The 14,603-nt window shown below is 43.4% G+C and overlaps 1 protein-coding gene across 2 annotated transcripts in view; it reads left to right on the top strand.

Moving 5' to 3' along the window:
* LOC135221758 (programmed cell death protein 6-like) overlaps nt 1–14,603 on the top strand; it is a gene marked incomplete in the record, with an annotated part of 93,412 nt that overhangs the window by 14,827 nt on the left and 63,982 nt on the right. For both annotated transcript variants that reach the window (XM_064259574.1, XM_064259573.1), the window contains 1 exon segment: nt 14,028–14,193. In XM_064259574.1, the coding sequence (XP_064115644.1) occupies nt 14,028–14,193 (166 nt within the window).

The raw sequence follows: 14,603 nt of genomic DNA, 5'->3' as shown, positions 1-14,603 counted from the left end.
CTCTCTCTGGAGGATTTACTCCTCGAGGACTTGGAGCCGGAGCTAGAGCTTTAGACCTGTCTGCTCCGGGATTTCCAGCCGGAGACTTACGAGAGGAGGATGAAGCCGAAGTCGTCTTCTTAGACGACGACGACGTCTTAGACAAGGATTTCACTGCTTGACCCTTGACTTTAGGTCTAACCGAAGCGTCAGGAGGAGTATACAATTCATCACCTGTAAATCCTTGGAAGGATGGAGAGGTTGCAGGAGTAGAAGAAACAGTTACGCCCAAGGGTGACCCTTGGGTGTCCACCCTACTTACCTCGACCAACAGGTCGTCTACACCTACCATAGGTTCCACATTAATATCTAAAGTCGCGACGCCGTGGAGATATCCTGGTCTTGGTCAGTTAATGAGGCAGCCAGCTGTTGTTGGATGAAGGCGATAGTCGGGGCCGCCTCTACTGGGTCGACGTATCCTGTCGCCTTGCCTCCGGGAAGATTAACAGTGCCAACCGCTTCTCTAAGATGTAGGGCATACCCTTGGCGGCGTTCTTTCCAAAACCGCCGACCCAGGCCCGCAGGGTTGCCAGTGCGGTATCCCTCACTGCCGGCGCCTGGAAGAGAGGGCGTAGATTAGATTTAAGAATCACTTAAAACTAAAACTTAAAGTATAACTTAAACTTAGATGCCTTAAGTTAAAGTGAATGATGAAAACTTAAGCATAAAACAGAAGCGGAGCATCTACCGGAGATGGAATACTTACCCCATCTAAAAGCTGGCTCACCAGATCATAACATATGGTACACGTCTCATGGTACCAGACCTGGATGTCCCCGTGCAGAGTCGCGCATGGAGCATGGGACCGGCAAACTTCGTGTCCACATGGGTCCTGAAGTGTGGCGGCGCATCCCGTATGCTCACAGTTGGTGGCCTGTAAGTGGGAAGACACATGAGTATCTTAAAGAATATCACTTACAGGCTTCTAAAGGACAGAAGAAAACTCCGTTGCATGCCGGAGCTCGGAAAAAATTTGGGCATAACCCCTCCCTGCTTCGCCTGAATAGGCTATAATCCCGGAGAGATCCGGTAAAACTCGTAAGGGAGGGGGGGGGAAGGTTTAAGGTACTCTTAAGATAAACTTATAGTTAATCTAATAACACTTAAACCTAAAACTCAAACGAACCGGACCAAGTCCAGTGCGTAGCGGGTGTAGTAACTCAGCAATACGTTAAGGTTAGCAGGGACCCACTGTATGTTCCGGTCCACTCTACTGAGTGGACTAACACCTCTCCGCTGGATGCCAGGACTCCGGTCAGGAAAGGAGCCCTAGTAAGGTGGGAAAGAGCGAGAAGACATACAGGCTCAAGCGAACACGGAGCGACAAGGAAGCAACGGATGGGGGGAAAGGCCAGTACCCCCCACCACATTACCACCCGGCCGGACCGAGAAGCCGGAGAGGTCGAGTCCAGTCTGGGTCTGTCCCGTCTCCCTGACCCCTCCGCCTGGGGGGAGAGAGGGAAGCAGGCTCGGGTATGTGGAGCGAGCATGGGCAGACCGACCCACCCTCCCCCGACTCTATGGAAGAGCGGGAGAGGAGGGAAAGTGACTGGGCAGGCGTCTGGCTGTCTCGTGATCGCGTAGTGACCACGAGGCGGTAAGACCAAAACAAGACAACTAAGCCTTAGGGACAAAACAAAAACTGATCAGAGAGATGCTATCGGGAAGCAACTGAGCTGAAAAGCAGTGGCATATAGGCCCACTGGGCAAAACCATCTGATCAGAGAGAAGCTATAGGGAAGCAACCGAAACTGATGAGCGGTAGAATAGGCTCAATGAGCCAGGACCTAGGCTAAGCCAGACGCCTAACTACCTAACCATAACAAAATACATGGTACAATAAATAAAATAAAGAAAGAAAACAATATAGTAGGAGAAAAAATTCCAGGAGTGTACGACTAACCCGAAGGAAAGTCTACCACTCAAAGCTAGTCAGAGGCCGATACTAAGAGCCGGGACTAGGGTCTGGAAGAAGAAGCCTACATCAGGTAAAAGACATGCATGCATGACAAACCTGAGTAGACAGTACCCTAAGTAAAACGGAATAATTAATATAGAACGTACACAGACAAGGGGATGTTCTAGTATGGGAGACCAAGAACGAACCCACCACGAGGCAGAACCATGCTGCCATGCTTCCGACCCAGAGTTCGTATTTATACCTAAAAAACGGCAAATACTGAACTCAGGGCCGGAAAAACCAACTAACCCATAAATACTGAGTACTTAACTTAGCTGCTGCGATAGCTGCACGCTCCATTATAGATAAATCCAACGAAAGGGCACAAAAACACAGAGAGAAAATAAGCACGTGTGACTCGTGTGCGCTAACTGAAAAGGATGGCCACCAGAGGCGCAGCAGTCGGCAGCATGGGATGGAGTAGTAGTAGTACGAGCTGCTCACTCTGTGGGTCGGCTCTCCTCATGGAGGGTTTTTGTAGTGGGAGATTTCTATTGGCATTTGGCTCGTGGTAGTGGTCTCACTCGCCTAGTGTTCATACCGACACCCTCTTGGAGGGTGAGCGAGTCAGTTACACTGACCTTTTTCTTTATTTTATTTATTCTCTGGTTTGTGTTAGTACATTTACCCTAGAAATAATAGATTAAAGGATATTTCGCGCAGCGACACGAGCTGAGCCCAGAAATTAACTCTTAATCTTCAAAACTATGCGCGCTGTGATTTTTTGAAAAAATTATTTTTTCCGCTTCAGCGCTCACTCCAAACTGGCCCCAGCATACGGGAGAGGTTTTGATTTTTAGGGCTTCGGCGTAAGAGGGTTAATGAGTGATGTTTTCTTTGTCATTGTCAGGAAGCTAAACTTGGTTAACTTTGTATGTAACGTAGGTCATGTAGTGAAGGTACCAATTCACTCAAATAAAAAAAATGTGCATACTGTACGTAGAGGATACAGGTATTCTACGCTCTCTCTCTCTCTCTCTCTCTCTCTCTCTCTCTCTCTCTCTCTCTCTCTTCTCTCTCTCTCTCTCTCTCTCCTGTCTTTTTTCCTATTTTTTCTCCCTAGCTTTAGGAATGTAGGAGAAATAGCAGACTGGATTGAAGACTGGCTAACTTATGGAAAACAAAGAGTCGTAATAAATGGTAAGAATCAGAATGGGCAGATGTAACATGCGAGTTCCTCAGGGTTCTGTCCTTGGCCCTCTCTTGTTTTTAATTTACATTAATGACACTGATGTAGGCTTCACTAGCAGGATAGCCAAATTTGCAGATGACACCAAACCAGATGTAAATGCATGAGACCCCGATGCCGTGGAAAGTTTAAGAAATGACCTAATGAGAATAGGAGAGTGGTTGAAAAAGTGGCAATTGCCTTTTAACGTGGATCAGTGTAAAGTGTTACAAATAGGAACAAACAACCCTCACGCCAACTACATGCTGCTTGGGAATGGCTTAAATAGTGTAGAACAAGAGGAGGACCTTGGAGTCATTATTACCAAGGACTTAAAATCCACAAATAGAGAATAAAAGGCAAAAAGAAGGCACAGAAACTAGTGGGATACATAAAGAGGCAGTTCAAATACAGAAACAAGGAAACAGTGCTGAAGCTCTACACATCAATAGTTAGACCTCATCTTGAGTATGCAGTACAGTTTTGGTCACCAACACTAAGAAAAGACATAAATAGATTAGAAAGGGTACAAGCAAGAGCCACAAAGTTAATTCCATCCTTCAGGCAAATAAGTTACCAATGACGACTAGAGAGCCTGAACGTGAATAGCTTAAAAACACGACGATTGGGAGGACAACTACTAGAAACATTTAAAATACTCAAAAGGCATAACAAAAGTAGGCAGTAAATTATTTGTGTTAAATAATAACCAGACAAGAAATAATTGATGGAAACTAGAACTGAAGAGATATAACGCATCCCATTGTGGGAACTTCTTTACATACAAGATATGTGACATTTGGAATAAACTGCCACCAGGAGTTGTAAAGAGCAACAGTGTGGAAGAGTTCAAAAGAAAGCTAGACAAAATCGTTAGGACACTGTTAATGAACAGTAAAACCTGCTCCTAGAGATAAGTGAGCACAAGATGTCTCCTCAGATGGACTAACAAGTCTTTGAGACATCCTAATCCTTGTAAGTAATGCCCCGTCTACTCTCTCTCATTCTCTCTCTGTCAACCTCCTTCTCAAACTCCACCTTCTTTGATGTCATTGATGTTTCCCCTTTAGTATTCTTTTCCAAATGATAAGTAATATGTATTCAGAAATTATGTATGATAAATGCATAAAGTAACTAAGTCTATGGGCATAACCAGCCCCAGTTTAATGGGCAGAAACAGCGCTGTATCAGGGAATCCCTTTTCACCCCTACCCCCTTCGGAGGTGGGGGAGATAGGATGAAACCCCATTATAAACTATCCTAGGGGTTCTAACTATAACCCTGCCAAGTTTCACGCCCATCTGACCAGCAGCACCTCAGTGGCATGGCCGGTATGGTGCTGGCGTGCCACCTCTGTTGCCACGTGTTTGATTCTCAGGCATTCCATTGAGGTGTGAGAGATCTGTATTTCTGGTGATAGAGGTTAACTCTCGACGTGGTTCGGAAGTCACTTAAAGCCGTTGGTCCTGTTGCTGAATAACCACTGGTTCCATGCAACGTAAAAACACAATACAAACAAACAAACATCTGACCAGCCATTTGGCTGTGATTGAATGATAGACGGATGGACAGACATAACGCCCATTATAGTAAGATATTATTTGAAAATTAGTACTGTAAATTATTAATTTATCATAAAATGCAGTATAGTACCCTTCAAAATATATACATACACTTCTGACACATCCAGCCAAAACAGAGGGAGAGCGTTACCACTATGACACGTATATATCTTGTGGGGCAAGATAGAGGGAGAGAGTTATCCTTATTTAAAAGGGTGAAATGGAAAGATAATTGTATTTCTTTGAAATACTATCATATATGAATTTTTTAATTACAGTTATATTTATTTTTATTATTATTTGAAAATATTAATAAACCTATTATATGCACATACATGTACCATAAAAATTCTCTCATCTCTGTAAAAGAGAGTGAGAGAGAGAGAATTTCATGCACATTAGTTGGCAACACAATACTTGCTCTGCCTCCTGTCACATTATTTGACATATTTGACAGCTCTGGACCTCTGGTTATTGCCTGGATCTAGAAAGAAAGATGCAGGGTGGAATGGATTTTCCTTTATTCTTACATAATTTTCTAATTTATAAACTCGAATCTTACTAATTCACTATAGTATTTTCTTTTAATGAATTGATATTATTGCTGTTTAAATTAATATTGATATTTAAAAATTAGTAAATTGTTTATTTATCATACAAAAAAACATATATCTGTGTAAGAGAGAGAGAGGGAACTATTAATTTTAGTACATATATTTAATCTTATAAAACTTTCTGATACAGTATTAATCAATACTAATATTTGAGAATTAATAAATAATTTTTGAATGATAAAAATTTATTTAGTCATGAAAATAACATAAAAATACATTAATTAGTGAATATTTATTATCGGAAAAACCTGTAAATAGGCGAATTTCCTGCAAATAATGGGTAGATACGGTCTAAAGAAAAATCTGTGAATAGGAGAGTCCAAAATTCTCGAGAATGCGACTAGAGGGGTTGACTGTACCGAGAAATACAGTGGAACCTCGGTTTTTGTACATAATCTATTCCGGAACCTCCCACGAAGTCCGAAATGTACAAAAACCGAAACAGTAATTCTCATATGGAATACATAATGTAAAAAAAAATTAATTCATTTTATAGGGAATGTAAAAAACTGTGAGAAATAAATATAAATGAGTACTAAAACATCACTCTTACCTTTATGGAAGACTCTTGTTAGTGTATGGAAGATGGAGAGAAGGGGAGAAGGAGGAGGAGAGGTCATTATTTGGAAGGGGAATCCCCCTCCAGAAGGATTTCGGTATCAAAGACCTACCTGGGGTTACTTCTCTTTGTTTTTTTTATTGGCGCTATCTGGGATTACTTCCCCTCTTCGGTTTCTACTGGCACTAGGACCAGCTTGAGATCATTGGGCATCTGCCTCGCAACAAAACTGTCCAGAGATGTTTGGTTCTGGCATCTCCTTAAAATTTGCCTAAAGTGGAACAAAGCTTTGTCAATTAGGATGTTGGATACACAGATTACAACAAAGATCTTTGTTGTGAAGAAAATTCTCCACAGAATCTTTTACACCACTTCACTTTGCAAACATGTCCTTAATCACTGAAGTAGGCACATAGCCATTTGCTTTCTGAATTTTTCAAACCAGCCTCTGCTGTCCTTAAATTCACTAACAGCAGCACTTCTTGTAAGCATTTTCTTACTGTAATCGGCATGCAACACCCTCCAACACTTTGCTACAAGTTCTTTCTTAAATTGTATAGTGTTTCGTCATTTTTACAGAAGGGCCGGCACTTGGAACTTTCTTTGGGCCCATGATGACTTATTTAGCAATTGCATTTGAATAAAAAAAAAAAAGCAAAAAAAAACAACTAACACAAAAGCAGAATGAGTCACGAGAGAACATGGGATGCTTTGTTTGGGCGCTTGGTACGGGGCCTAGTCACACAGTGGGCCCTGGAAGGAGTGTTTTCAAGTGTACAAAATCCAAGGAAACGCACAAAAGCGGAGACAAAATTTTGTCAGAAAAAGTCTACAAAAACCAGGGTGTATGAAAACCAAGGTTCCACTGTAATAAGTTGTAAGAATGTGTGTGGTAACTACAAGAGAGAGAGAGAGAGAGAAGAAAAATTTTGTAGATCTGTGAAAAAATCCCGGATGCAAATTACATAGGTTCCAATTAAAATTTTGCTAATCCAGAAACGCGAATGCACGAGGTATGACTACTGTACAGTGAAAATAACTAAACTTACAGTATTATTGCCTTTTGATGGGGCTTACTGCATCACTTGCACACTGTTGATAGTACTTAAGTTAATTTACAAAATTTCTCTAGCCCCAATGTGCATTGTATCTGCCTTTATTTTCCTCAGTTCTTTTTGGTTTTGACGTGCCTAAATGTACAATCTCTTTAATATTTCCTGCTCTTGTTTTTACCTTGACTTAAAATGGAGCCTTACAGCGACCATTATTAAAGTGGAAATGGTAAATTTTGGTCTGATTAGAGTACTGCACTACTGTATATAATCATGAATTCAGTGTGTGATGACTCACAGGTATTTAGAATATAGTTCATATGTAATGTAATGGTGTGCAGGTATTTATTGGATACAACTCTCTTCATGTCTGAAAATACTATTAAGTGCTTCATTACTTTATAAATGTACTTTTTAATAGTTCTGTCTATATTTTCAAGTTTTGCTGTTTACTTTTTCTTTTTCCACAATGTTCATGTAAACTTTTGTGAGTTCCCGAAAGTTTTCAGTTACTTGTGTTTGTTAAATCACGTTTTCACTTATATAACTTACCCGGTGGTTACATATAGCTGTCGTCTCCTGACGTCACGGCAGAATTTGAAATTCGCGGTAGCGTTAATGGTTTGACAGGTGATCCCTCTACCGGGTACCGGGAACCATTCCAACAATAAATCAGAAGTTTCCTGCCGTCGGAACCGGTAACACGGTTCCTCTGCTGGTTGGAATTTGGATTTGATCATCTTGGTTTTCTCCTTTTGGTGATGTACCTTGAGTTTACTGATCTTTTTGCTAGCGCTATACTTATTTTGGTTTTGATATTGTTGTCCTTTTTAGGAATTATTTTGAATTCTTCACGATGTCTGACACCGGCTCTATTCAGTATAGGGTGTGTAGTAGTGGGTGTAAGACTAGACTTCTTAAAGCTTCACTTAATCCTCATTCTACTTGTGTTAGTTGTAGGGGACGTGAATGTTCTTTTGAGAATACGTGTGAAGAATGTAAGTCTCTAACATCTCAGGAGTGGAAGGCACTGGGAAAGTATATGAGAAAGTTAGAAAAAGATAGAATCAGAAAGGCTTCACAGAGATCTTCTTCTAAGTCAGTGAGTAGCCAGGATATTCCTCTGAATTCTGTTAATCCTGTTCCTATTAACCCCGTAGTGGTTGCTCCTGCCCTCGAATCTGTATCTCCCGATCCCGATCCCGTGTCAGTATTACGAGCCGATATGGACTCAAAATTTGTCTCTTTCCTCACCACTATGCAGAAAATGGGTGAGACAGTGCAAGAAGTGGTAGTTAAGTGTGATAAATTACTTAGTGCAAGTGTAGTGGAGGAGGTGGTTGTTCGGCCCGTTCGTTCTCCTAGGTCTAGGGCCCTGTCAAACTCCCCAGATCCTGGGAGGAGGCATGCCGAAAATCGAAGGGAGGCGAGAGGGATCTGCTCCCGAGCAGCCGCCCCCTCAAGCAATCCTGTAGCCGTATCCCAGGATGCTGTCGCTCACCATTGGAAAGGTGTTGCGAGGAAGTGTTTTTCGTCAAGCGACTCTAGTTCAGATGTTTCCTCTTATAGAGGTTGGCGTAATAAGACTTCTAGACCGCTGAAAAGGTCTCGCGATGTTTCGCCTGCTGCGGTTCCCAAGAACCTTCTTGTAGTTTTTGGGAGGAGCCTGAAGCTTTTTCTCCGGCGGTTTCAATTTATCGCCCTTCTCTCATAGAAGTGGAGAAGCCGAACACGCACACTCCTTCGGAGCCTTCTCCAGAGCCTCCTCAAGCGATAACTCCTGCGGCTCCAGACATGTTTGTGGATCATCCTTCTACTCCTCCCGCGCCTTCTACATCGGTGGATCCTCAACCTTCGGTGTTTGAACAGATGAATGCCAAGTTAGGCAGTATCTTGGAGCTTTTTGGCAAGTCTCTTTCGTCCCCGAATGCGCTCCCGACCGCCTTACATCTTCCGCAGACTACTGTGCAGTCCTCTTCGCAGGCTCCTTTTCAGTCGCCTCTTCAGGCTCAGACTCTCCATGTGACTCCTCTTCAGACGCCACTTCAGGCGCCTGGTCGGACTCCTTTCCTGACTACGTCTATGGTGCCACGTCAGGCTCTCGCTCGAGCGCCACCTCAGCCGCCACCTCTGCCGCCAGCTCAGCCGCCAACGCAGCCGCCAGCTCAGCCGCCAACGCAGCCGCCAGCTCAGCCGCCCGGATTCGTCTCAGTACAGGCTCAGACGTCTTCTCCTGCTTTCTTACACCCTCCTCGGACGCATCAGGGTGTGACTTCGCCGAACAGGATTCCTCTTCCGATGGAATGTTCGCCAGTTTCGTCAAAGGAAGCTTCGGATTTGGAGGAAGAAGAAGTACTTACAGAAAAAGACAAGCATTTGTCGGGGTATAAACTCCTTTTACGATCTTTTGTTGACAACTTTGGAGATTCTTTTGCGCCTTCCGTTCCAGTTTCTCCTAGTTCGCAGTGGAAAAAGGACAGTAAGCCTGACTCCTCGTCCTCGTTCACTCATCTCGTCCTCTCGATTTCGGCTAAGAAAGCTATCAAGAAAGTTAACGCTTGGCTTTTGGAGAAGAGGGAACAGGGGAAAAATGTTTTTTGTCTTCCCCCTTTCGAGACTTTCGTCAAGGAGCCGTGTCTGGTATGACACTGGAGAAGTTTTTTCCCTGGGTGTGACTGCCTCCGCTCAGGGAGACTTTTCTAGTCTCGTGGACTCTTTCCGCAGAGCAGCCCTTAATACTGCTAAGATTTTCTTTTCAGCAAATGAACTGGAGCATCTTTGCAAGAGTGTTTTCCATGTTTTTGAAGTTGTTAGCTTCCTGGATTGGGCCATTGCTTCGCTGGCCAGGAAAGTCAAGTCATTTGGACTTTCGGAGGAGCAGTTGAAGGATTTTGCCTCGGTACTGGATTGTATCGATAAAGGCATCTGTGATGGAGCTTCGGAGCTCGCTGCCATTTTCGCCTCTGGAGTGTTGAAGAAGAGACAGCTTTGGTGCTCCTTCTTGTCGAAAGGGGTCTCATCGAACCAATTCGTTGGCCTTGCTCTTCTCTCCATTTGGACAAGAAACACCTTTTTCCGCAAGAGATTGTGAGCGAGATCGCTCAATCTTTAACACAGAAAGCGACCCAGGATCTTTTATCACAGTCAGTGAAGAAGCCCAGGAAGATAGCTCCGGTTCTTTCTGCTTCTCGGAGTGCTCCCTCCACGGAAGCTCCTAAACCATTTCGAGGGAGAGCTCCCGTTCGATCTTTCTCCAGGTTTCGTGGGAGAGGTAGAGCCTCTTCTAAAACCACTCCCTCTTCCATCAAGAAGTAGGCCCGTAGTCCTCCACACAGCAGTAGGAGCCAGATTACACCTTTTCTGGCAGACCTGGTTTCATCTCGGAGCGGATCCTTGGACGGTCCAGGTCCTGAAGGAAGGATACACCATTCCGTTCATCAAGCACCCCCCTCTCACAGAATTTCCTGTGAATTTGTCAGCTTACTCGGAGAACTCCAAAAAATTTGCCGCCCTCCATCAAGAAGTTCTCGCCTTACTGGCAAAGAGGGCCATAGAGTTAGTGGACTCTCCGCAGGAACCAGGATTTTACAATCGCCTTTTCCTGGTAAAGAAGGCCACCGGGGGTTTGAGACCGGTGTTGGACGTCAGTGCCCTGAACGTCTTTGTCCTGAAGACGAAGTTTTCTATGGAAACGACCCAGTCGGTATTAGCAGCGCTTCATCCTGGAGATTGGATGGTTTCCATAGACCTTCGGGACGCCTATTTTCATATTCCGATTCATTCGGAATCGAGAAGATTCCTGAGATTCGTGTTCCAGGGCCGCATTTATCAGTTCAGGGCCCTCTGCTTCGGCCTGTCGACAGCTCCACAAGTGTTCACCAGAGTTCTGTCGTCAGTAGCAAAGTGGCTTCATCTGGACGGGATACGAATCTCCATGTATCTAGACGATTGGCTTCTCAGGGCAAGGTCCAGACAGAAGTGTGTGGAGGACCTACAAAAGACTTTAAGGCTGACGGAAAGCCTAGGTTTGTTAGTAAACAAGGAAAAGTCATGTCTCACTCCTTCTCAGGAGATAGTTTATTTAGGAGTGAGACTGAATTCAGTTCTTTTTCAGGCTTTTCCGTCTCTCCAAAGGATCGACTCTTGCCTGAACAAAATAGACAAATTTCTCGTCAGACAAACTTGCTCGGCGAATCAAGTGGATGAGCCTTTTAGGAACCTTGGCTTCAATAGAGCAATTTGTAAGTCCTGGCCAGGCTCAACATGAGACCACTTCAATTTTACTTGAAGCAGAAGTGGCAAAGGAAGAAGTTCCCAGACTCCTTCGTGTTCCCCATCTCGGAAGGAATCAAACAGGACCTCCTTTGGTGGAAATCAGAAGGAAGGCTAGAGGAAGGCTTGTCTCTAAGCCAGTTGAGCCCCAACCTTACGCTTTTGTCAGACGCATCGGACAAAGGGTGGGGAGCTACTCTGGGGAGAAAGGAAGTGTCGGGACTTTGCAGATTCATCAGAGAAGCTGGCACATAAATCTAAAAGAGTTGAAGGCGATTCATTTGGCTCTAATGCACTTCAAGACAGAGGTAAGAGGGAAGGTAGTGCTGGTTCAAGCGACAACACCACGGCTCTCTCTTAGATCAAAAACAGGGGGGGACACACTCGTTCTCTCTGTGCGAGGCGGCGAGAGACCTACTCATTTGGGCGAAAGAGAACAAGGTTGTCTTGAGCACAAGATTTATTCATGGCTCGAAGAATGTAAAGGCGGACATTCTCAGCAGGAGAGGACAAGTCCTCTCCACAGATTGGACGTTACATCCTCAAATATGCAAGAAGCTTTGGGGGATTTGGGGATGTCCTCAGTTGGATCTCTTCGCCACAAACAAGACAGCTCGTCTACCACTGTATTGCTCCCCAGTTCCAGACGAGGAGGCGTTTACAGTGGATGCCATGCTTCTGGACTGGTCAAATCTGGATGTGTATGCCTTTCCGCCTTTCAAAATGCTAAGATTAGTTCTGGCAAAGTTCAGAGGTCATCAGAACGTCAGGATGACTCTGATAGCCCCCTTTTGGCCGGCCAGGGAATGGTTTCCGGATCTACTACTGCTGTTGACGGACTTTCCGAGAGAGTTACCGTTAAGGAAGGATCTACTCAGACAGCCCCACTTTCTGAGGTTCCATCACAACTTGTCCGCTCTTCGACTAGTCGCCTTCAGACTGTCGAGCATCTCCTCAGAAAGAGAGGATTTTCAAAGAGAGCTTCAAGGGCTATTGCTAGACCCAGAAGAAGAGAATCCTCTGATCGAGTGTACCAAGCTAAGTGGGTCCAATTCAGAGCTTGGTGCAAAGAAGAAGGAATTTTGTCTTCTAAGACCTCTATAGCTCAGTTAGCTAACTTCTTTCTTTTTCTTAGTGAGAATAAGAAGCTTTCTACCCAGACGATTAGGGGTTATAGAGCTATGTTGTCTTCTGTGTTCAGACATCGAGGATTAGACATTTCTAATAATCAAGACCTCTCAGACCTGATTCGTTCCTTTGATACGACCAAGACAAAGGAGTCAAGAACAGTAGCTTGGAACCTGGATGTAGTTCTTAAATGGCTGATGTCAGATAGATTCGAACCGATCTCCTCTAGTTCTTTTAGAGATCTGACTAGGAAGACACTTTTTCTTTGTGCTTTAGCATCAGCTAGAAGAATCAGTGAGCTGCATGCTATTGATAAGAGAGTTGGATTCGCTAAGGGCAATGCCATTTGCTCATCAATGCTGGGGTTTTTGGCTAAGAATGAAAATCCCTCACGTCCTTGGCCTCGTTCTTTCTCTATAAAGAACATTTCGGAGTTAGTGGGGCCTAATGAGCCTGAATGTCTTCTCTGTCCAGTGAGAGCACTTAGACATTATGTGCAAAGGACCAAAGGTATAAGAGGTAAGAGTGATAACCTGTGGTGTTCAGTGAAAGATCCTTCTCGTCCTCTTTCTAAAAATGCGCTCTCCTTCTTTTGAAGGAATTTGATTTCTGAGGCACACGGACAATGTCAGGACTCGGATATCAAAGTGTTTAAAGTCAAAGCTCATGAAATTAGAGCAGTGTCTACGTCTATGGCCTTTAGACGTAATCTGTCTTTGAAAGACATTATTAAATCTACGTATTGGAGAAGCAATTCTGTCTTTGCATCTCATTATCTGACAGATTTGCAAACCACATATGAAAATTGCAGTACATTGGGGCCATTCATTGTGACTGACACGGTATTGGGTGAGGGAGAGAAGGATGTATCCCATCCTCACTAACTTTTCTCCTTGATTATGTTTTTTGTATTTTTAAGGTTGTCTGAAGATACAGGGAGTTTTTTTGAGTATCTTTCAGTCTTTTAATGTCTTGGTGTATTTCTTAAACGGTTGTGGTGATCCCTCGTTTTTCATTGTATTTTGTGGTGATTTGTACTGCGCCCTGAGCAGGGGCATTATAGTCTTGTCCGTTAACGTCACGTCCTCAACGGCATGTACTTATTATTGTGTCCGATGCACGGATCCATATATCCTGTCGGTACAATAAAGGCCAGCAGACTACAGAGGCAGTAACCACTGAGTCAGCGGTCTTTAAAGGTAAGGAACCTATATCTTCGGATAATTCCATCAGTTGTTATTTTAGCTGCCATTGTCCCACCACCTAAATGTGTCAATCAGCTATATGTAACCACCGGGTAAGTTATATAAGTGAAAATGACATTTTTATAATAATATAAAGTTTCACTTATACTTACTCGGTGGTTACATAACAAAGCCCGCCCTCCTCCCCTCATATGGACAGGTAGGCATGAAACTTCTGATTTATTGTTGGAATGGTTCCCGGTACCCAGTAGAGGGCGGGAGTAGAGGGATCACCTGTCAAACCATTAGCGCTACCGCGAATTTCAAATTCTGCCGTGACGTCAGGAGACGACAGCTATATGTAACCACCGGGTAAGTATAAGTGAAACTTTATATTATTATAAAAATGTCATTTTTCATAATTAATGTGCAGATTTATTGTATTTCTAATTTGTATCTGCTACAGTAAATATTGACCATACTTTTCAGGTATGTTTGACAAGAAAGGTTCAGGTACAATAAACTTTGATGAATTTGGCTTTCTATGGAAATATGTCACAGATTGGCAACAGTGCTTCCGTTCATTTGATAGAGACAACTCTGGTAGCATTAACAAGGGCGAGTTAAAGACTGCTATTACGACATTTGGCTACAGGTATGATATTTTTCTGTCCTTTCTTTTCCTCCTCTTTCTTAGTTTTTAATATTTCTTATAGAAATCTTCATATCAGTATGAAGAAGGATTTACTGTAAAACATCCTAAACTTGGGGAAACCATTTGATCAGTGCTCTATCCATCTGCTTACTTGTGAATTACCTTGAGTGCCTTATATACTCAAGTGATTTGTTCCTTAAATACATATTACAGAAATTATAACAATGGCACAGAACTTTAGTACTTAACCCTTAATGGACGGATACCCTCGTATCAGTAACAATAACAGGTTTTGAGCAGTGGACAGATTACTTCCTGGTGAGTATCAATATTACTTGCCATCGATTTGGAGAAATTGGGTGGGAAAAAGGTTCCATTACTTCAGTAGCCTATAAATTTACTAATGGCAA

This window comes from Macrobrachium nipponense, chromosome 3 (assembly GCF_015104395.2).
Source record: "Macrobrachium nipponense isolate FS-2020 chromosome 3, ASM1510439v2, whole genome shotgun sequence".
NCBI classification, from domain to species: domain Eukaryota; kingdom Metazoa; phylum Arthropoda; class Malacostraca; order Decapoda; family Palaemonidae; genus Macrobrachium; species Macrobrachium nipponense.
The sequence above is the reverse complement of the archived record's forward strand: the minus strand, read 5'-3'. Positions and strand labels throughout refer to the sequence as shown.